At 42.1% G+C, this 24986-nt stretch overlaps 1 protein-coding gene across 1 annotated transcript in view; it reads left to right on the top strand.

Moving 5' to 3' along the window:
* Positions 1 to 1548: 1548 nt before the first annotated feature.
* Positions 1549 to 24986, top strand: part of egfem1 (EGF-like and EMI domain containing 1) — a gene marked incomplete at its 5' end in the record, with an annotated part of 102423 nt that continues 78985 nt past the window's right edge. Inside the window, 4 exons of the mRNA XM_080429475.1 lie at positions 1549 to 1631; positions 2910 to 3044; positions 3655 to 3764; positions 4416 to 4520. Of these exons, the coding sequence (XP_080285601.1) occupies positions 1549 to 1631; positions 2910 to 3044; positions 3655 to 3764; positions 4416 to 4520 (433 nt within the window). The remainder of the gene's footprint in view (positions 1632 to 2909; positions 3045 to 3654; positions 3765 to 4415; positions 4521 to 24986) is intronic.

The following is a 24986-nucleotide window of genomic DNA, read 5'->3' as shown; positions in this document are numbered from 1 at the left end:
CAGCACCAACACCATCATCAAGTTCTCTGACAACACAGTTGGGTGGCACGGTGGGCCCGCTCATCCTGATAGGGCCACCGTCTGGTTCTCTTGCACCACAGGGAGCTCCCTCCTGTCCCTGCAGGACGCATTATGATAGCAGGTGAAAAACTGCATTCAGTCTGTAAATACACCTTGTGGATTTGTTAACACTGTTCACTGTGCACTAATGTACTTACTGTGTGCACGTTTGTTATTCTGTGTACATTCCATTGCTTATTTTTAAAGATAGGTTTTTTAAAAATCTATATTTTGATCTGATTTTATTTCATTATCATTATTATTATTACTGAACATGCCACACCAACCACCTCTGCTTAAGTTGTAGGCTACTTGTACCTGAGTGAGTTACAAAATAAACCCTCTTGAATCTTGAGTTACAATAATAACCAGTAGGCTACACCTGCAGTGTTTGTAAGGGGTGTCACTACTCTTCCATTGAGGAATGTAGACCCTGGTGTTGGGTAGGACATAGATCTGGTTGTCAAGTAGAAATGATTGGGTCTCCCAGCCTACGCTAGAGACCGGGGTTCGAATATCAGGTATGACATGAAACTTACGGTAACTGTAAACACAGAGTTTTTGTTGTTTTGTTTGTTTTTTCTCTCAAATGACTGTGGGTGCAGGTGGTGTGTGAGTGCAGTGGTGGAAAGTACTAACTAAGTACATGTACTCAAGTACTGTACTTACAAGTACAATGTTGAGGTATTTTTTACTTTACTTCCAACTTTTACTTCTACTCCACTACACCTCAGAGGCAGATATTGTACTTTTTACTCCACTGCAATTTTTTGAAAACTTTAGTTACTAAGTGACTTTGTAGATTTTAATTATTATTACAAAACAACCACTTCAACACTTTATATAGGTATTTGAAAATAGTAGATCTACAAGCTCAGAATGCGTTGCGCTGTGAGATTGTAGATCTACTATTTTCAAAAGATTTCCATTCATTTTGAAAACTTGAAAATAGGACATTCTGCCTAACCGAGTACTTTTACTTTTAATACTTTAAGTATATTTTGATGCCAATACTTAACTTTTGTACTTTTACTGCAGCAACATTTAGAACACAGGCCTTTTAGCCTACTTGTAACAGAGTATTTTTTTAATTGTGGTAAATTAATGGTATTTCTACTTAAAACATCTGAGTACTTCTCCCACCACTGTGTGTGTGAGGCTGTGAGTGACACTGCGTTCACACTGCGTTCACACTGCGTCCACTCCACTCCACTCAGAAACGTTCAACCCACTCACTCAGACACACGACACGGGACAAGTGGCCCAGACTGTGCAGAGCTGCAGAGTATTGCAGCAGTGTCTGTGGGACACTCTGAATATATCATTGTGGGATAAACTACTTAGTGCTTTCAGCCGGGTCTCAAGGCATGCGCTCCATTCAATGTCAGGATCCTCACATCCTCGAGGATGTTCATCATTTGACGGACAAAGGCTGCAGCGCCGCCTGAACACCAACTTTCTTCTCTCGCTCTTTCAAGAAGATTAATCATGTTCCTGGACGTTATCTTTTGGTGTGTGGTATCGTTAAACACCGCACGCATCGCATCGTCTGTGGAGTTGCAGGTTGGCATGTAAGTGTTTTTGCAATTTTGTCTCCGACCTCATCATCGGGCATTATAGCTAACTCAACTCATTCATGATGAATAGTGAGTCAGATATATTTACGTTTAAAATGTGTTTTAACACAGTAAGGTCGTGTGATAAATATCCGCATAGAGTAATAAGTTAATTATTTAAAGGTTCATCTTTGAAGTTTGAAGCATCTGTTTTGCAATTGCATGCTCCTATTAGTTTAGGGCGCTATTCTTTCACTCTTTTGAATATTGTTTTGTATCACTATTTGCCCAGTAGGAGGCGCACTTTCCTGGCCCCTGCTATGATGTTGTCCATGCAGTATTGTGCTGCTGATGCATTTTGCAGATTATTTTGGAATATGCATGCTAACCTTATGACATGTTTCAGAAACTTAAATGGTGTGCTGGACATGTACACTGGCGTATTTGTCATTACCAGGGAGGGTTAGTACTTCCTCTAATTAACCCATGGCAACTCAATATTGAATCCAGATGGTCTGCTGCAAATACACCTCTTGATGCTCCTGAGTACCTGCCCCAATAACACCAGTATGAGCTGTGATTTCAAATGATTTAATAGGCTTACTGCACATCTGTGTACAATAAGATAGAGAGATGTATACACTCAGTCAGTATACAGCATTCCCTACACAAAGCCATACACATGCAAACGAGCAGAAACTGTTTCCTGTGGTGTTTAATTTGTTGTTTATTGGGGATTCAAACCATGGCATTTTTCAAGCACACTTGATCATGCTACAACTTTAGAAGCATATAGTAAGTATACTATAGAGCACAGTGGTTCTCAAAGTGGGGCCCACAAGGACCCTCAGGGTTCCTAGAGGGGGTTCCAAATGGACCCATACAGGTCTGTAACTCTGAGAGTGTACAAATGGAACCAAATGGACCCGTAATTTGAGAGCAGCATTATGTGTAGCAAGTACATACAGTTCATGTCTGCATCTGCTCTGAGCCCACTCTGGGTGGCTGCAGTGCTGGAAGAAGTACTCAGATTCTGAAGTCAAAGTTGCAATACCACAATGTAGAAATACTCTTATGAGTAAAATATGAGTACAAGTAAAAGTATTAAAGTACCAAAAGAAAATTTGCACTTTAGTGTCGGACACAGCCTGTTTTTAAACATTTCACCATCCCCCTCTTTCTCTGTGTGTGCCTCTCTCCTTCCATTCCTTTTTTTTGTCTGTCTGTCTGTCTGTCTGCATATTGCCTGAATGCCTGTCTTTCTCTCTCTGTCTTGTGTGTTTGCGTGTGCAGGCCAAATGTGTGTGCGGACCAGGAGATGTCCATGCTGGGGGCACGTCAGCCTTGTGTCCAGGCATTCACCCGTATGGTCAAGGTGTGGAGGCAGGGTTGCAATGGACACCGCTGGTGTGTGGGCTACGAGAGGAGGTGAGGACCACTATTACATTCACAATGGACTAGATATGTTCTAATGTTTTCATGATTAGGCCAATTCAATGAAAGGGGAATATTATTTAAATGTATAACATTGTCTTGGGCTTTTGGTCAATGACCTGTGACACTGGAGCTATTACAGTCCAATGTCTTGGCTATTCACCCCGGGGTACTTTCATAGTAGTAGTAACGTACGAGGGGACAGTACTTCTCTTCAATTGTCCCCTCCCAGATGTATTGCCACTGTCACCTTCTGATTGCAAGCATGATTCATTTAAGACCAGAAACAAGTACGGTATATACAACATGGTGGGAATGTAATTTAATGTCATTTTGTGTGACACTCAGAACAATATGTTTGCTTAGTTTAATTCTTCATCATGCCACAAAACCTTTTCGACCACCCGGCCATCTTCATACCACAAAAGACCTTTTGTGGCATTAAGAATGAAACTAAGCAAACAGATTTTTTTGTTGTGTGACCCTTTCTTTCTTTAGCTGAATGTTTATAGACAACTAGAAGGATGCACCAGACGGTCAGCAGTATTTACATACAAACCAAATGCATACTTTTCTGCAACACTGTAACGTTTTTCTTCTTCAGGACAGGCTACTATACCTCCTACAGGCAGGTGTATAACATGGATTTGCACACAGTCTATAAGTGCTGTCCTGGGTGGACGCAGAAGGGCGATGAAAGGGGCTGTTTGCACAGTAAGTAGTGAGGCTTAATTTACAATTTGTATCTAAATTAATTCATCAATGGATGGCTGAATGGATCCATTCATACATCTATCTATCATCCATCTGTCCCTCCATCCATTGGATGGATGAATGGAATAGACAGATGCAGGGTTCAATTTGTATAAAAAAAAAGAAAGAAGAAGGAAAAAAAAACGGGGGAAAAAAGGGAAAACACTTTCTTAACCACTTAAGTCCTACAGTATATACTAATGTACATGTCAAATAGTGAAAATAGACCATCTACAAGCTCACAATGCATCACAACAAATTTGAACACACATATTACATATCAGACATTCTACATTTCCCAAAACGAAATGCATGTACCTATTTAATTCAATCTGACCAGAGGCAGAGATTAAACATATCCCCACCGGCGATAAAAAATGAATGATGTAATTCCTCTGGGGGGGTACATCAAAAGCAGAGGCATGGATTTCCCTCACATCCCCCCAAGTGAATTAAACGCTGTGTCTGTCCATCCATGGAATGGAGGGATGGATGGATGGATGAACGGACGGATGGATGGATGGATGGAATAGATAGATGGGTGAACTGATTGCCAAACACACATAATCTGTTATGTTCTATATGATGAATGTGACACTTTGTGCTGTGCAGGGGTGTGTGGTTCCAATACCTGCTTCAATGGCGGCAGGTGTGCAGAGAGTGGAGACCAGATATGTCAGTGTCCACAAGGCTTCCAAGGGACACGCTGCCAATATGGTGAGTTCTCACCCACACTCATGTGCATGCCTGGCGGCTCAGCCAGTTGGTGCACAGACCATTATGGTCCATGGGAGTGCAAGGACCTGGGTTCGAATCTGACCCTCCGTCTTGTCTCCCGTGTATCTCCTCTCTCTCTGCCCTTGGTTTCTCATCTCTCTCTATGCTCCTATCTGAAAAAATAAAGCATAAAAATGCCAAAAACTATCTATCACCCACACTCATGCAAAGCAGGTATTCCAATTCTGCGACGAGTGATGGGTTAAGCTAATTGAGTGTTGTACCGCTGCTCTGAGACCGAACTTCCCACGTCTTCAGGAGAGAGTGTGTTGTTAAAGTTCCAAGGGAACGAGATCAGACCTCATGCTTTCAGTTTGTAAAAAGATAAATGAGTCTATCCAGAGGCTGTGATTGGCTCGGGCCGCTCTGTGGGGAATTCTGGGTTCATTAAAGGTAGCAGAAGTGCAGTCTAGGAAGAGCGGTTTCCTTTGAAGACTGGAGCCAGGGGGGCTGTGGCTAACTCAACCCTGCCTTCCTTCTCAGAAACCTGGATGTTAATGAGGGCACGTGCTGGGCTGTTGAAGGAGTCACCATGACACTATAACAGAGTTTGTAACGTGTTATAAACCCAAGAGACAATTTACAGCAGGTGAAATTGACAGTAGCAAGAACCAGACAAGAGGAAAATAAATTAGGTCGAGAATGAATACCTCTTTCATTTGAATCAGTAATTGAACAACATCACTGAGGTGCCACCTGAATTGACCAATAGAGCACTTTTGAATTAGAGCCCAATTAAAAGGAGGCAAACACGACTATCTCTCTCTCTTGCTCGCACGCACGCACGCACGCACGCACGCACGCACGCACGCACGCACACACACACACACACACACACAAACCTGAAACCGGACCTGCCACCTTTGGTGCAGCTAAACAATCTTGACCCAGGGTGTGAGCTGGTACAATGCAGAGCTGTTCCTCCTCAGTCAGATCAGTGTGTTTTCTGTTCTGACTTTTATTTGACCCCCTGTGATCTAGGTCAACACACCAACACACACAGGATGACATTTAGTTTCCCATTCAAGACAAGGTTGCAACCCCCCGCACGTACACACACTTGCGCATCCGCGCGCACACACACACACACACACACACACACACACACACACACACACACACACACACACACACACACACACACACTCACACTCACACTCACACTCACAGACACAGACACAGACACAGACACACAGACACACAGTTGTCCACACAAAGGAAATTGCATGCAAGGACACAAATAATACAGGTGCAGCAAGGTTACATCCACAAAATCAAGGCATATGTCATAAGTCATGATACAACAAGCATGTCATGTCACTCAGCACTCCATGGGCACAATTCGCAGCAGCGTCTCCGCCATACATGGCGGCTGCTAATCATAGCAGATATAGCACAACACTCTGCCAGCCGCCCTGCCTCGTTTCTGGGCATCCCAAGTTGTCGAAACCCCCTCTAACAACCAGTCCGCGACTCCGTGGGCATGTCCAAGGCTGGAACACCAGAGGAAACAAAGTTCCCCGTCCACTCCCGCACTGCCGCGCGGTGTCAAAGCTTCCTCCGTAGCTGCTCCCATGGGCCCGAAAGTCCACCTATTGCTGTTCCGACAGCGGACGGACACACCGCTAGAAACACACACACACACACACACACACAGAAGGGAAAACCCCATTTGAAAACTATTTCCATTTTTACATTAACCTCTGAGGAACAGCCTCAAAATGTGACGCACGCATGCATGCACACCCGCTTGTATTTCTAAACATTTTAGGACAGCATTGAAAATGGCTGAAAAATAGCAGATCTACAATCTCACAACTATCAGTGAGCTTGTAGATCGGCATATTTTTTGGAGTGTGACGTCGCCTCACAACTAAGTTTAAAACAGGGACAACTTTAACCCCAACCCCTAAACCTAACCTCTAAATGCTAACCTCAAACTTCTATTTTTTTCTAATCGTAAACCTATCTCTAAAAATCATAAAACACATGTATTTCTTGTGAGGACCAGGAAAATAGTCATCGAATGTCAATTTCTCAAATTCTGCTATACTTTTGGGGACTTTTTGGCCCTCACGAGTATAGTGAGGGCCAAGCACACACGCAAACACATGCACACACAAACACGCAAATCCCAGGGGTCTTCCCTCCTGTTTGCCCTGAACATCCCCAAGAAAGAAGGCCCTGCCTGCTGGTTCTTCACACAGCTCTTCCGCTGGCTGAGAGATTTCACAGGGACGCGTCACAGTTTGTTTGTGGGAGCTCTTCATGCTCGTTTGTTTTCACAGAGTGTCTTTGGTTTTCACACGGTGGGGGTGGACAGCCTTTTCTCTTCCTCTTTGGCTTTCCAACACTCCTTCTCTACCTCTCTCCGCGCCCCATGTATACCTCAGTCTACACACCATCAGCTCTCTGCCTCTCGTTTTTCTCTCTTGTCCTTAACCCATTCAACCCGGGAACGCATCTACAAGCTCATTGTAGATCTGCTATTTGTTTTTGAAAAATCTTGAAAATTTGTGCAAATCTTTGAATATATAATTTTTTTAAGCGAACATTTGTAACTCAAATCTTTGCTTCTGGTGGGGTCCCTGGAACAAAATATTTTGATATGGGGGTCTGCGGCCAAATACATATCATTTTGGGGGTCCTTGACATGAAAAGGTTTGAGAACCACTGATATAGACACAGACACATACGTTTTTCAGAAACCTGTTTTGTAGATGCGTTCCCCGATTAAATGGGTTAACCACTCTATACTTAGTAAATTGTACATGAGTTGGTGTACTTGGTGCGCTTTCTTAACCACTTGAACCACATAAGATCACAGTGCCTCACATTGGCAGGTTGTGAGCTTGTAGATCTGGTGTTTTTTGCTATTGTTACAATTAAGTTGTGAAATTGTGATATTATCAAACACAATAATTAAACGTGTCAGACAGACTACGTTTCCCAAAAGGGAAATACGTGCATTTAATTAAGTCTGACCAGAAGCAGGGATAAAACATACAAAAGCAGAGGTATGGATGGATTTAGGCTCCCCTCAAAAAAGCCTGGGTACCGAGGCTAGGCTCCCCCTCCATCGCCCCCAGCAAAACCAAGCCTGGTTGCAGCCATAGTTATTGTATGGCCGTAGTGTAAGCCAAGGGTCCCCCCCCACCTGTACCTCTGCTCAGCGCGTCATTTCTACTCTGTGAAGGTTTTGGGGTCCAGTTGAGTTTATTTTTAGACCATGTTGGCTACACTTTTATAGCCAAAAGGTTGTTGGGAATCTTAATGGAAAATCCTCTTTTGCAGTCCGTTAGGGATGCTATGATATATTGAAGCCAATATTTTAGATTGTTTTTAGAGGGCTAATGGACAGACCAGCAGCATTTCAAGTCCTACAGTACATTTCTCAAATAGATGTCCTGAGGGGAGACTTAAAGGATTTAGTTTTTTACAGGTATGAGGTTCTGGCTATACGTTTAAGGTTTGTGTAACGATAAACTATCCATATGCTCTGCATACTTATGCGAGAGAGGAATAATCTGTCACTCCCTGCATTTTGACAGTGCACAGTTAAATCATCAGCGTTAATCTATCCATTTGTAACTCAGAGAGTGTACAAATGCAACAAATGTTACATTTGTACACTCTCTTGAGTTAAATGAACGCATAGGATTTGACTGTGCAGTAGTTTGGGTTCCTGAGGTCCTACCTCTCTTGAAAACTGAGCTTTGCTCATTGACTGTTAAAGCTATTAAGGACAAAGTGACAGAAAGGACCAGGAAAATGTGTGTGCGTGTGCGTGTGCGTGTGCGTGTGCGTGTGCGTGTGCGTGTGCGTGTGTGTGTGTGTGTGTGTGTGTGCGCGCGCGCGGTTGGTGGGAATGGAGACAGCAGTTGACCCTCTCTTGGAGGTTTCTTTTTTTCAGTATTTGTTATAGAGTATACAGATTACAGATGTGATGCGACAACTAAGTATGACCTGATCTGGGGCAGTGGTTCTGAAAACCTTTGGAACTGCCTGAGGCCCCCCTACTGCGAAATGGATTTCATTGTAGCAGAACTACTCGGTGCCACGCCATGAGCTTGTATATCTGCTATTCTAGAATAGCCCAAAGAAATCAAAAAAATTACACAGATGCGTTCCCGGTCCTAATGTACAGTATTAAGCTGCAGACCCCCACATTTGAAACCCCATAAGAGAAGATCTTAATCTGTTAGATTATTCTTCTACGACTGTCTATACTGTAAGTGGGGGTAGAGAATCCTATGTTCTGAATAGTCTTTTATATACAGTACATTCTCACATTACATTACTTTCTAGCTGAAGTTATAGTGAAATTAACTACTTTCAACCTGGCGTTCCTATCTTCTGCATGCCATAGCCCAAAACAACATAAATTGCAGATCTAGCTATTCAGCTATTTTTGAAAATAGGGCTAAGGGACCCCCTGAAACGCCCTCAGGGACCCCTGGGGATGCCTGGATCCCACTTTTGAGAACCACTGGCTCTACTCTATCTGCTTATCTGGCTTACAGCCTACCTGTGGATTCCTCTGTCTGTCTGTCTGTCTGTCTGTCTGTCTGTCTGTCTGTCTGTCTGTCTGTCTGTCTGTCTGTCTGTCTGTCTGTCTGTCTGCACTCTGCTTCTATGGAAAAGCTTGGTGAGAGAGCCAGAGAACATGTGACAGAACATATGAGTTGCTGTTCTCACGACTATGATAAATCAGTCTTTATCGGCCCCCATGGGTCAGAGACTGCTGTCTCTCTCTCTGCTCAGGTGCTCTCAACAGCCTCTGCTAAACTACGGTAGTTTAAAGAAATTCACACAGAAACAATGAGGATTGCAGTTGGAGAAAGACAGCGGGTGTCCTTTGTTTCCTTTGCTGAATGTGGGCATGTAAAGCCCTGACACTGAAACAGCTAATTGGTGACACATGACACATTTGAGTTGAGTTGAGAGAAAGCACTTGTTGATACTGCATCCCTTATGCGTGTGTACGTATCAGTGGTGTAAAGTAACTAAGTACATTTACTTAAGTACTGTACTGAATTTTTACTTTACTGGAGTATTTCCCATTTTCAGTACTTTTACTACTCCACTACATTTCAGAGGCAAATATTGTATTTTTGCGACGCATTGTGAGCTTGTAGATCTGCTATTTTCTAAAGATTTGTATACATTTTGAACTTGTGAAATGGGACGTTCTGCACAATGAGTACTTTTACTTTTGGTTTTAAGTATATTTTGATGCCAATACTTTTGTACTTTTACTCAAGCAAATTTTGATTACCGGACTTTTACTTAAGTAACAGAGTACTTCTACACTGCAGTATTGATACTTTTACTTAAGTAAAAGATGTGAGTACTTTTTCCACCACGTGGTACGTATGTGTGCAGAAAATCTAAAAAAGAAGATTCAAACTGTCATGCAATGGGTCATTGAAACCCTTGGATCTTAAAGAATGATTTATACGTAGTTGTGCGCCAGTGTTGGGTGTGAAAAATGCCAGTCTACAAGCCCACAGCGCCGCAGTGCAATTTGTTGTGAGCCTGTAGATCTGCTATTTTAGGCACACGACACTGGCACAAACCATGTATAAATCAGGCTTAACTCACGCCGTGAGCACCTCAAATTGTTCACAGGCTACACAAAATGCAGAGCAGAAAAAAGAAGGGTTAGGACAATGAGCAGTGGGATCATCAACCACATCTTTTCAGCACAACTCAGGCTCCTATAGAGGGAGAATGCATGCTGACAGAAACATGTAAGAAAACCCTGGTCTCTGGGAACAGTTTTCGAGGAGAATCCTTGCTCCGCTACCTCCCTCTCGCCCTCCTCTTTTCAGCACTCATCATCGGCTTGGCCTCCTGTGAACATCGCTCTCTTTGGTGTTCCTGCCAAGCTGTGTTGGTACCGCCTCTGTGTTCGCCGAGGGGGGGCCGGCCGCCCACCTGCTTTCAATTTCTGATATCAGAGAGACATGGGGGGTGCCATCCATGCTGGCATGTGTCTCTGCCTCTGACACCAAGGCCATAGCGTTGACTGCACACTGCAGGTTGATGATAGCGAGCCTGGACATAACTCAAGCCCGCCTTAAAACACGATAGTGCTGAAGGCACTTGAGGTTTTGCTCGGTGATGGTGGCATTTACCCTCTGCCAGTTAATGACACCCCTGTGTCCCACACTATTACGCCTCAGACCGAGCGTTGCTTTGGTGGAACGACTGAATTCATCAGTGGGAAGGAAGTTAAGGGAAGACTGAATAAATTAGAAGTATGAGAAGGACAAATCCCATCTGGTCCTAGCTATTGAAGCCTGCACAGTAAAATCCTACAGTATGTGTGCATTTAACTCTGAGAGGGTAGAAATGGGAGAGGGTTAAATTTGTACCCTCTCCGAGTTACACATTTGATACTTTTACTGTGTAGTTGTCTTTACAGCGTTTTCTTTTATAGTGTCATGGCTTAGGACTAGATCCTCTCTTGTTATCTTATTCTTCTCCTCTATGGGTTGACCAATCGATCTGAACTTGCACACAGGCATTGAGCGTTGGCATATAAGAGAGTGATGAAGCAAATTTTCTACTTTCCCCAAATTTAAGCTGTTTATTGGCATCTTTGTGAACGGTCCTCGCAGGCTATGGGATCGTCGTGGTTGCGGTCCCATAGCCTGGATGGACGGTGGATGGAAATGGCATGTTAAAGGAACTTTGCTTTGTAATGAAAGAAATAAAGACATTAGTGGATGTCTACTCATAAACCAGGAAGAATTCAAGGGGTTTGCTGGCTGGCTATTACGTGTCAGGTCAAGGCAGCATGGTTCTCAAATTTTTTTAATGTCAAGGACCCCTAAATTGATATGTATTTGGCCGTGGACCCCCATCTGAAAAGGTTTTGCTAGGGACCCCCAGAAGAAAACATTTTCGACATTTTTCAATAATATTTCCAAAATAGCTGATAATTGACGCGCTGTGAGCTTGTATATCATTAGGCATTGGGTCTCATTTTTAGAGTCTTTGGTATGACCCTGCTGGGCATCGAACCCATGTACCTCCCAGTCTCTTGAGTGGACACTCTAACCACAAGGCCACTGAGCTAACTTTATGGTACATTAGGCCTTTGTTAATATAATAACATTAACACAACTGTGGTGGTTTTGGTTGGTCTCCCTGCTCTTCTATTGAGAAATGTAGATCCTGTGGTCAGATAGGACCAGTCCACTACTGGTTGACAAGAGGTATTGCTTGAACCTTAAAATGCAATTTATCTTCCAAATGGTTTCTGTCATAGAAATCTTGGCGCTTGCACGGGGGACCCGGGTTTGAATATCCCGAATAACTACATTGTACTTATTCAGCAACAGCAGCACTGTTTCATTGTTCAACTCCAGTCAAATACTTATTTATTGAAGTAGCAATGTTTGCACTTTACTAAATGCAGTGGGTTGTAGGTCTATGGGAGTCAGGGGAAGACACGAAGAATAAGTTGCTCCTTCTAATAATAGTTAGGGTTTGGGGGGAGGCAAAAAATGCTGACACTGAGTGAGTTAGCATTTTTTGTGTGTGCCCAGTGCCAGTTTTAGTGTCTTCTAGGGTATTTCACCTCATGATGCCCTGTGTGTGTGTGTGTGTGTGTGTGTGTGTGTGTGTGTGTGTGTGTGTGTGTGTGTGTGTGTGTGTGTGTGTGTGTGTGTGTGTGTGTGTGTGTGTGTGTGTGTGTGTGTGTGTGTGTGTGTGTGTGTGTGTGTGTGTGTGTGTGTGTGTGTGTGTGTGTGCGCGCGCGCGCATGTGTAGCCTGTGTCTGTAAAGATGTTATTGACCAGACGGATGTTAATGTTCTCACTTCATCACTGGAGTTTTGTTTGTATAATGAAGCTGGGAACTAGAGTTTTTGTTGTGCAGACTTTCTCTTGTCCGCTCTTAATCGAGATTGCTCTTAATAAGCAATCATATGCTACATAACTCATTGTGCTGTTGTGTTTGGACTTCCTGGTATTAATCTGTGTCATTATGAATGAAGCATGAATGGCATACAGGACAAGTTGTGAAAGTCATTATAAAATGCTTTGAATCAGAGTAAAAAAGTTAGAGAAACTCTGGAAAAGTGCTTTGTGGAAAACTCTGGTCCATTTTCTTCAGTTTATATTGTGTAACCTATAACTCTGATGTCCTCCATGGCCCATTAGGCAGTATGTGATCCCATCTCCTCCATTGATCTGGCAATAAAATCATACATCCTAGTGGTCCTGGACAAAGGGAGAAATTTCCTCTGTGTCTGTTTTATTAGTGCATCTGGTCTTGCTATATGCCTTAAATAGAGAGCATGTGAAAGACTTCAAGATTCAAGCAGGGAAGATACTACAGGAGTTCTTGAAGTTGTTTTCAAAAGGATGCAGTCTATGATTATTTTTAAGTCGCATGTATTAAAGCAGTGGTTGTCAAACTTTTTGTGCCCAAGGCATGCCAATGGGTAAGTCAAAACCTCAAGGCACAGCTGAATTCATAGCAAAAATAGTCGATCTGCAAGCTCACGTGTTGAGAACATTTGTGGGGGGGAAATAAATAAATAAACTCTCACCAATAATTTATTACGTGGCCAAAGTAGGGGCGCCGGGTTGAAAGTGGTTTTCATTAATGAACTAGAAAAAGTGCTCTTTGGAGCACAGGTCTCCGCCAGGTCAGGTAGCTTATTTTGGGCCAGCAATGTTCAGAATTTGCCAATCAGGATGGAATAGGAAAAATTGGACAGATTCTTCTATATCACATTACCATAGAGATAATGTGTAGCGATTTGCGTGATGTTTGGACAAAAATCTGTAGGAGCAATATAAATAAATGTGTTTTGCAAAAAGCTTTTCCGGCGCGGGGCTGTCCGCGCACCTGCCCGGCGCCCCGGCCTCGTCCCTCTTCCCGTTAGCCGCGGTGACCCCCCCCCAGCCCACGCTGGCCCGCGGCCGAATGTGGACGCTCACCGCTCTGTTTTTCTCACTTGTACTGGTTTCCCAGTACTGTAATATATATTGTAATATATATATACAGTATGTATATATATATATATACAGTATATATATTCAGTATATATACAGTATATATACAGTATATATATATATATATATATATATATATATATATATATATATATATATTCTTCATATCACACAGTTCGAAGATAGTGAGTTTGTCCTTTCTGTGAGAATGACTCTCCATGGAATTTTATGGCTAGAGCCACTATAGTCCCATGGGACAGTTATAATCTTTTTGTTTTGGCTGCTGAGTAACACAGGCCTATTGAGTAATTACTTAAAGAAGATAAAGGGGAAAGAAACTGGCCAACTGTGAGGGTTCACAGTTAAGTCACTGTCAGCTGACAGGGGGATGACATAATCACCTCTGCTTTTAACACTGTTCAATCCCAACACTCATGGCTTGTAGACCATAATTGGAATGCCTAGTTAACAGATTACAGGATCTTAATTGTGTCAAAGGTACCCTGCAGACTGTGTTTTGAATTAAGATATAATGGGAACCATGTGGACACAATGAAGACAGGCCCCATTGTTTGCTTTGGTCCTTTTTCAAAGATGTCTTTAACATAAATGTGGAATATGGCCCCTGTGGTGACAACGTTTCAGAAGTGTGGATGTCTGGGCATGATGTGCTTTGTTTTCATAAGGATCTGCAGCACGGCCCTTTCAATTACCCCTGATACTTTGGTCTATGCTTTCTAAGCCTTCCTTGTTCTTCTTATTAGAGGTTAGAGGTGAAGGTACCCATAAAACTGTATTAGAGGTTTCAGCCTTCTTTGCCAGACAGAATAATTACGACTACATTTTAATGCTGACACAGGTCAGGTGTAACATGAACTTCCACATTGAGCAAGCCATATGGTATTAGGACTCTTCTTGAGACACTAGCTTTGTACACGGTAAACATTTTTAATACATCACATAGTTATTAAGGATTACCTGAAGGATAATCTTTTGTAGAGATTGCAAACAATAACGGCTAGAAATGGCTAGAAATGTTATCAATAACCAGTAATAACAATGAAGGTGGGTCTTAAGATCTGTTGCAGCTTTAATGAGAACGTCCAGCACTCACTGCAGCTATAACTGATCTTACTTAACCATTAACCATTAAATAATATGAAATAAGAACCATTATATAAGCTTTCAGTATATGTTTTAAAAAAGCTATATTTAATAACCATCAATGTGCCAAATAATTTGTGTGAGAAGGGGAGTTGGGACTGGCTCGTCTGATCTGCCACTGAGAATGTAGTCTGTGGTGTGAGTTCTAGATGTTCCTTTGGGGAACCTGTAAAGCCCAGGCAGATTACCATTCCAACCAAATCTGATGGGCTAAAACTGCAATAACATACTGGTGTTTTTCTGTCCACACGCTATTTCACGTCACATTATGTTCCTGATTCCTGTGTGAGTAGAAATCTGAAGCGAACAGTGATGACACAAGTCACGTGAAGTTGTCATATTTCTGTTGCAAGGTAGGCTCAATTATCGATGAGCAATGGAGAAATAATAGTGATTGAGAGTTACTCTCTTTTTGATACTAAAAACTAGACAATACTGATACAGTATTATACAGTAGATGTTTGCATGAGGTTTTTTGAAGACCTAAGTACCTCTATATCCTGTTGGCATTCCGAAGGCTGCCAGTGACTCTGTGGACTAAGTAACCATATGTCAGAGGCCAGACACAACCCTGAAGGTGGCTAGCTTGTCAGGCAGATACCATGCCCCCCCCACCACCACCACCACCACCACCACCACTACGTGCTTAGCATTGCTATCGGAGGAAGACGCTCATTAGAGCCATAATGGCTGCCATATGGTATAGAAGTTCCTTCGTTCTGAACAAGCAGTCCCTCATCTCTCCATGTGCATTAAGGTACCATTGTTTACCAGGTTAATGCGGCGTGGGGTTCTAGGTAATGGTCTGTGTGATTGCCCATGTGCACCCCAGGCTCCTCTGTGAGATCCCAGCAGAGAATCACTCTTTAGATTAATGAAACTGGTTCGGATTGAAACAAGCTGGAATGGCAACTTCAAATTGTTAATCTTTTTTTTTTTAAAGAAGCAAGTTTCAGTCAGGAAAGTGGCTCGAATCCCTCATGTGGTCTATATAAGATGAAGTCAGCTCCTGACAACGTTCTTTCCTCAACAATGATAGTCAATATGCCCTTGAGCAAGGTACTTAACCTACAACTTCATGTGTAGTATTGTAGCTGCTCAGTGTCCACTCCAGAAGGAGAAGAATGGTTCCACAGGCCTGATGTGAAGTGTGAATGTGATTGTGCAGTGTGTCACTTAGAAACAATGGAAAAACCCAGCGTTTGATTTTATAGTATATTCAGTGTTCTTTTTAGGGTCAATTTAATGGACATTTCTTAATATCAAGCAATTTATCAATATTGAATTTTCTGAAAAATATTTTAGACTTGGATTACTCTTAATCAATTTGGCATTTTATAGCAGTTATTTCCTTGCTTTGAGATGCCAAATTGTCCCTTCCATTCAAGAATGTCCAAGTCAACAACATGAGGAGTATGAATCTAGAGCTAGCTAGCTTTCTGCTTCTCAGTCTGTTTAAGACATTATCTATCCTTCACTTTAAACAGATTCCTCAGGCAGAGGCTGTCCTCAGGGGTCAGCATACTTAACAGTGAATAGGCCGTGGTTTAGTGATCCTTATGGGAAAGGCCTTTCTAGGTGCACTGACTGGGCCAAAACATTTAGCACTGTTGTACACTTTGTTGTGGTTGATGAACAAGAATATTATATGAAATGCTACATTCCATGTTTTTAATACGCTTTCTCAAGAAAGTACTGTATCTATGATGTCAGGTGTATCGTCTGGCATTTGTAAAGGTAGTTTAATTGGTTTGATGGTACAAATGGTACATTTTAGAGTGTAAGCCCGAGGTTGGGAGCCTGGAAACGGCTTGGATTGTTGTTGAAATCTGCAATTTCCCTCCGGATAAATAAAGTATCGATCTATTGATCGATCTAATCGTGCCTTTATTAGATAAGTAAAGCATGTACATGTACACAATATACAATTTCAAATTTGACAAAGTATTACATTTGAACGAATGGCTTGCAACAGGTGTTTCTATTAATGATTATTTGATTAATTTCACATTTTTGTGCTGAATTATTTCAGCTTTCAAACAATTCACGTGGTCCCATACAGAGGGATACTCAGTCAAACTGTGTGCTGATCGCTGGGATTTTCTATAGGACTGGCCTGGGAGCATTGTCTGTATCTTCTTCAGTTAATAAATCAGCTCTCATCTGAATCGGTACACGTGCGTATATGATGAGTGAGTGGCCTACAGTACGTATACCTCAGGGGTGAAATTGGGTGCATTCTAGAGGGGAGTAGCACCGCGTTTTCATCATCCCAGTGATTTGTTCGTTGCTGAGAGAAAAGGAGTAACGTTTTATTAATGAAGTAACAGAAATGAAAAGGGAGAAAAATGTGGTACAGAAAGAACGTTGGAAAAACAAATATTGTGCAGGTAAAACGTATTCAACGCATATGCTCTGTGAAGGTCCTTATATGAACCACATTAACCCTGGTGTTTGCCAGAAGTGATTTATGGGCAGAAATGTTCCAACATTTTCAAAAACTATTCCACAATTCAGCAGCAACAAAATAGCAAAAATAGCAGATCTGCAAGCTCACAATGTATTGCATCGTGATGTGTTGTGCTATTTTCGCTATTCCCTTTGAGACACATACAGGTATTTAGGGGCGTGACCAAGTCGGCCATTGCCTTGTAGGTGCAAACAGTACAGGAATGGCTAGACGGAACATATATAGTTATATTTTTCAAGCTCCCGAGCCATAAAAAGCATCCTTGTTTGCACCTCCAACACACTCTTGTTATGTCAATTCCCTTCCCCTATTTGCCCATACTAGGGGAGTGGCATCACTGTAGCTAAAAGAATAGGGCTTAAGTGTTTATGGCTAACATACATTCTAGGACAAAAGGAAAACATTACGTGCTTTGGTGTGACAGTGCCAGTGCTTGTACCATGTACGTAGTTGAAAAGGTGTAGCTGGCAGCCTGTTCCATACATACACTGGAGAGAGAGAGAGAGAGAGAGAGAGAGAGAGAGAGAGATTTACAGCCCTAGCTTGTATCTTGCAGTCTAGTCAGAAAATACATTTGATTGTGTTTGAGCGAACAACAGCACTGTGTTACAGTCCCCTCTATCAACATCCTCCTGAATAAGGACTTTAATGAGCATGGGTAGTCTTTGCGATAGCCCTGATCAGATAAGGTCCAGGGCCTTGATTGACATGTCACCCGCTGGAGTTGGGTGTCCATCAGTCAGCTTGAAAACAATTCAACGCCTGCTGTCTGCTGTTTATCTCCCGGTGAGATGATTGTTGAAGCTTGTTTTTTCTCTCCCTGACAGCCGTGTAAATTCGTGTGTGGCTGAATCAGAGGTAATTCATGAACAACATGAGGGCTCCCTCAGTTGTTCATGAATTACCTCTGATTCAGCCATTCACAAAATTCAACCATCCACAAGCACTTTGATTGGAAGTCAATGGGGCTCAGATCGGGCTGAAACCGTGCCAAATTTTGGAGTCATATACGTAATCGCTTCGTCACAGATGACTGAGGTCACAGGCTTGCCACTTGAATTCCGAGATCAACATGGAAGCAGTGCTGATCCCGTATCCACATGATTTGAACACTTTTAGTAAAGTGCGACAGCACCAACGACGAACAAAGGATGCAAAGAAATAGAGAGATGGAAAGAGGAGAGGCCATGGCGAAGCACAATGCAACAGAATCCAGTTTTTATTAGCTGACATTGTGGTTTCATGTAATCTTTTTGCAACATGAAGGAGCAATCAGAAGCATGTTTTCTATTATGGCAGTTTTTCATATGTAGCCCTGGTTCTGCGTGGCGGATATTGCGGTTGTGGAAAAACAAACTAGCAAAATACGTGTTTATTGTTAAAAATCTTGCCAAATGATGATTACATTGAATCTGTTTAGGTTATCACCTCTCAGAATTGCTTTTTATTGGTTGGTTTGATATGATGCTGCTATGACAACACAAGTCAACATTCTTGTGGTCAGTAGTGTTACAGGTGCAGTGAGCTCCCAGGCTGTGTTCATTGAATTGTCAGAGCATCTGGACTTTGATAAAGCAGGAAATACAATTCATTCTTGTTTTAGATAGAAACTGCAGCTTGTGGTGGAGATATTGTACATCATTTAAGGATTGGGTATCTGTTTTGTCCACTGAGTTTTGAATCCCAAGTATTCCACAGTCATTGTGTTGAAGGACCTGTCATGAGCCGGAGCTGATTCACTTATTGATCTGGACTTGTAATTTCGAATGTCTTCAACATCTGAGAGAAAGAACAACTCACGCACCACACGCACGCACGCACGCACGCACACACACAGAAGCAGCAGCAGCAGAGGTCCGCTGATTTATTTGGTGCTTGCATACTTCAAACAGGCTGGTTCCGCAGGGAGAGGAAGAGAGATGGTCCTTGGTGGGATTGGGACGGTTCGGGGGTAGAGTAGTGTGTTAGTGTGTGTGTGTGTGTGTATGTGTGTGTGTGTGTGTGTGGGGGGGGGGGGAGCAATGTCAATAACATCTAACGAGGTAAGCAGGCATCAGATGTTTGCCAGTACAGGACACCAGAGCATTCCACAGCTGTCTGCTCGCTCACTTACCGCAGTGGTTCTGTTTTTATATTTCAAGGACCCCCAGTTTGGAATGCATTATTAGGCCACGGACCCCCATAACTCTGAGAATGTACAAATGGACCCCTCCATTAGGTTCCATTGTGTACTGTACACTCTCAAGAGTTACAGACCTGAGGGTCCATTTGGTTTCTAACTATCAACCATTTACTGGGGACCCCCTGGAACCCCCTTCAGGGCTCCTGGTGGTCCCCGACCCCACTGTGAGAACCACTGAGTTACAGTACCTGATGGAATTCAGTTGTCAGCATACATTTTAATCTACCGGGGGACAAACCATTTGATATAAATCTATATTTACACAATGTATGTTCTTACTGTAGCAATGTCATTGCTACAGTAAAAAATCACACCCTGTGTGAAGTGGGCGGTGTCTTGCTAGCTAATCACAATACTGAATGGAGTCAACCAATCATGTACAAAAAATAAATACATTTATTGAAACACTCTTTATGATGGACGAAACCATAACTTAAAAAAAACAAATTTATGTTTTTTTTTAAAGTTATGGTTTCTTATATACTGTAGGGCTATGCACATGTGTCATGTGACACTGGCCAATCACAGTCCTGAATAGACTGTGATTGGCCAATCACGGTGCAGGGTTAGGCGGGGTACTTTTTGGCCAATCACAGCGCAGGATAATTGTACAAATTTCCAAACCTCACTTATAGGGGCGGTTTCACCGCCCAAAAAAAACTATTGCATTGATTATAGTGTCCTATAGACGTAGATGCTTATGTATTGTCTATTTGTACGTACTGTATGTGTAGCACAGTAACCCTGCAAAGTCTAATACCTCCCTTGGTCCTGAGGGGGGGGGGGTATATTTTCCTTTGGCTGACCAGTAGACCAGTAGTCATATAACACTGTTATGTGAGAGAATGAAAAAACAGTATCGCTACAGCTTGTGGATAACAAACCAATGACTTCTACTATGACTATGACTTCCAAACATTTTTTTAAGTACTTGACACAAAGCGGGACCATCTACAGCAGTGGTTCTCAACGTGAGGTCCAGGGACCACTAGCGGTCCTTGAGGGGGTTCCAGGGGGTCCCCAGCTAAATGATTGATAGAAACCAAATGGACCATTATGGGTCTCTAAACCTTATGGGCTAGACTAGACCGAGATCCCTTGGGGTCTCTAACCCTTATGGGTCCCTGTAGTGTAGACTGGGTTCTCAGAGATAGACAATCGTATCAGATGAGGGCCCTTGGCCTAATGCATATCACACTGGGGGTCCTTGACATTAAACAGGTTGAGCATCTCTGGTGTGCAGAACTATAGAGTAGGATGACTCCATTGAGGTAACATGTCATCCAGCCTGTCAGTCCTGCATTGAATGAAGATGGATGATCCAGATGCAGTTTTAGAGGCCTTTTGAGAGAGGAGTGAAGCATTGAGAAATAGGACTGGCGTGTGTTGGAGTAGACCCTATCAGGGGATTGGGGATGAGGGGAGTGGGTGAGCTGTATATCAAGCCAGCCAAGATGCTTCATGTACTCGTTCCTTTGTCAACTGTGGCCAAGGAGGACACAAAATTGGTCACACACTGTGCTGTGTTCCATGTGGCACGAGTAGCACGAGTGTTCAAGCTGCAGTCCATTTAGTGTAAGTTGACCAATCTGTATGGTAGAGTATGTTAGAACAATGTAACAAAGTTGGTCTTCTTGTTCTTCTATTGAGAAATGTATGTGCTGTGGTCAGGTAGGACCACTACTGGTTGACAAGAGAGGTATTGAAAATACAATGAAAGTCAAAGTGCAATTTATCCACAAGCTTTCCGTTACACTAGAAATGTTGACACTTTCGCAGGGAACCTGGGATCCAATCCCGGTTAGGACATGAAAGTTACAGATACGATCTGCTTTAATTGAATTTAAATTAAAGCTGCAAGTTAAACAAACTCTTCGGATCTTGCTGTGCACTTGGGATATCCTCATGTTTTAAAACCCTTGCTTAGAGATATCCAGGGTGGGAGAAAAAATACCTCTTTGCTCCATTACATGTTAAGGAAATGACGATGATCTTAGTGTTGAGATGCATCATACAAATGTTACAGATTTTCTTTGATCCTGTATATACTGTACGGAAACCTTTGATCTGATTCTGGACTAGTTAATATAGGATGTCAGGTGAATAAATGCATGTTTTTATGTGTGCGTGTGCGTGTGCGTGTGCGTGTGTGTGTGTCATTGCGTTTGTGTATTTTTGAATCATTTGCTCTGTCCTTTTGTAGGTCGTAGTAGAGTTTTCTGATGTGTAGCTCACCAATCATGTGGGTTGCCTGTTTAAAGCTGCATTCCATAAGTTTTATGTCAATAAATCATCAAATGTAACACCTGGAATTCAAACCTGGGTCTCCAGCATGGTTGATCAAACACATTAACCCCTGTATTCTTCTTCATATGACGAATAACGAAAATATTAAATTCAGAGTAGATCGGCTACTTTAGTTATTTCTGAAAATTCTGTAAAAGAATTCTTGACTTGTTGAATATTTTTCGCCTATAATGACACGCACAAAATAGGGATGCCATGTTGAAAGTGGTTAAGGGAAGCAGAATGGGTGGTTATACCTTAGGTGGCAAAGGACCAAGATGGAAGTTCCCTTCATTCACATGAAGCAACTTTTCTCTTCTTTAACCAGAAAGTGAAGGAGACACAAACTGCCTATTTCTCTAACCTGATTCACCTTAATAAGAAAAATCCTAGAGCTCTGTTTTCTACTATCAATAGATTTGTTAACCCTGCTCCCCCATTTCTTTATAAAAATGACTGAAATATCATTCTTCATTCTTTCTTGATAAAGTTGCTGACGTAAGGTCCAAGATAACACTGTCTTGTATCATTAGGGTTGACTGTTTATATTATTCCAACCTCACTTTTAAAAGATGTTTTTAGCTACATACTGTAGGTCCATATATGTTATCTATTGTAAATAGTCCTCACAGCTGTGGCTGTGTGCCAGATACTTTAAAGTATGCTGTTACTTTTAATAAAGCCTAGCCTTGACACGCTAGTTCACAGTAATTACAGACCCATATCTAAACTCCCTTTTATTTCAAAGGTCTTGGAGAAAGTTGTCTGTAAGCAACTCCTACAAGCTCTGACCCGGACAACAATAACATGTTTGACAAGTTCCAGTCTGGTTTCCGTCAGAGACACAGTAATGTAACTGCTCTCCTCCGGGTCTCAAATGACATCCTGATGAGCGCTGATGTGTTCAGTACTGCTCGACCTGGAAGTGCAGGCGTTGATACTATTGGCCATTCCATTCTTCTCAGTAGGCTTCAACAGTAGGGGGGGTTTAACATGACCATCATTATTTTCAAACACCTAAACTGGAACCCATAACCATTTAAGCCCTATTTCGGCCATCAACAATCATGTCTCATCATGTGCTCCTTTGACCTCTGGCGTGCCCCAGGGTTAAATCCTGATTACATTTTCTTTTCCATGTGTATCATATATGCTTCATTGTTGTGTGGATGATACACAGTTGTACTTTTCGTTTAAAACGATTGACCTTAGTAAGCATCAAGCTTGCAAGACTGACTCGATGTCTTATCATTTCCTTCAGCTCAGTCCAGACAAAACTGAGATCCTTGTCATAGGTCCTGAGAGTTTGTTGGTCCCTTAGCAGTTAATGTGAAACAGCTCTCAAAGCCTTCCTTGTCCAATTTTTTTGGGGGGCTTTTATGCCTTTATTGATAGGACAGTAGACAGGAAATGGGAAGAGAGATGGGGAGTGACACGCAGCAAAGGCCGACGGGATTGGGACTCGAACCTGCGACACCCTGTCAGGCTGGCATTGCCCAGGGTGCCTGGACTGCCACGCCGCGACCCAGGCCAGAACTGTTTCTTTTAATTAAAAAAATATTGCAAAAATCATAAACTGCTCAAGTAAAAAAAAAAGAAAAAAAAAAAGAGTTTGCTCCTCTATCTCCCGACTCCATTTCATCCAAAATGCTGCCGCCAGACTCCTAACTAATACAAGACGTAGGTCACATATTACAACAGTGTTCTTCACTGCTTGTCCATTGAATGCAGGATTTATTTTGAAATGCTTTTAATCATCTACAAAGCACTGCAGACTGGCCCTACTTTACATCTCTGAATTACTGCATCCTTGGAAATGTGAGATCTCTTAGGTCTTCTGTCCAAGGTCTTCTAACTGTCCCAAACACTAGACTTAAAACTAAGGGTGACCGAACTTTTGCAGTGGTTGCTCTCACTTTCTGTAACCGTCTCCCATTAGTAAAAAAAAAAACGAGAAAAAAAGCAGAATCAGTTGACTGTTTCAAGAAGTTGTTAAAAACACTTCTTCCATAAGCACTGTTTTATGATGGATGGCTAACAAATGTTGATTTGTTTGCCAATTGTCGTAACTTTGTTTTGAAAGGGACTTCATTAATTAAGTTTATTTACTTTTTGCTTACTTGTATCTTCATATTTCATCTTTTAATGTTTTTTTTCATAATTGAATGCCCTACTGTATACGTAGTCTTATGACTTGTGTCTTGTGTCACGAGAAAGTAGCGAAAATAGCAATTTTTGAATTGTTTTTGCTTATAATGACATGCACACAATAGTGACGCCTGGTTGAAAGTGTTTCGATCTGTGTTTGTGTGTTTTATAAATATTTAACTGATGAAAAGTACTAACAAGCACTTGTGACTAAATAGTAACTATATTGGATCCACACATGTTCTTTTTTTCCTCCATTTCCTGAAAAGTAACAGTTTTGGTCTCCACCTGACAGCGACGATCTGCTAACTCTAATCAATTTTTCTTAGCATCAACATGTCATTTTCTTTCCCAAACAATTCACTGTGGTGATGGAATCAGAAACCTGCTGCCAGGTGGAGGTTGTGATATATGACTCCTCTATTACGGCTGCATCTGCAGCATATTTCCCTCAGCTAAGCCTCCTTGCTGTGTTTTCTCAACATCCCACCTGGCCTATCACATGACCTACACTTCCACACTCAAGAATTCAGATTATTTTCCTGTATTATTTTTCATTGGGCTTTGGTCAGATTTTTAACGTTTCTTTACCTCATTCTGCAAAAATCCAACATTATGAAATGTCACTGGTTTCATATGTACTTCATGTATTATCTTATTGTAACAGTTTATGAATATAGGATGCATGTGGATGGTAGTTCCTTAGAGGATCATTCTATCCGGTGGTGTGGGTTCATTTCACAGCCCAGAAGCTCGTTGCTTTGATGACCTCAACCACTGTGTTGGTGTTGGACGGGAGTCAGTGTCCATCCCTGCTAAAGACATTTTAATCTTCATGTTTGTGCTTCTGGTTATTTCTAGGTCCAGCGCAAAGCGCTAATTACTACACTATAAATTTACTGCAGACAGCAAATAAACTTTATTCTCCTCCCTTGAGCTGTGTGTTTTACAAACCACAGGGATGGATTTCTGGCTGTGCATGTGGGCTATGTCAGTAAGGCAGCTTATATTTCATTCTGTCGTCATAGGCAAATCCCTCACGTCCCTCAAATGAAGTTAAATGCCATAGCTAAATCTTTTCTTGATGATTTGGTCCAAGAGTCAGCTTACTAAAGAGTCAGCTCTTTGGAAAAGCCACTCAACTGACCCCAGCATTGTGGCCGTAAGTGGCTGATTGTCAG

Source organism: Gymnoscopelus braueri (genome assembly GCF_963280865.1).
Source record: "Gymnoscopelus braueri genome assembly, chromosome: 5".
Taxonomy (NCBI): Eukaryota; Metazoa; Chordata; class Actinopteri; order Myctophiformes; family Myctophidae; genus Gymnoscopelus; species Gymnoscopelus braueri.
Note: the sequence above shows the minus strand (reverse complement) of the source record. Positions and strands in the feature narration are given on the sequence as shown.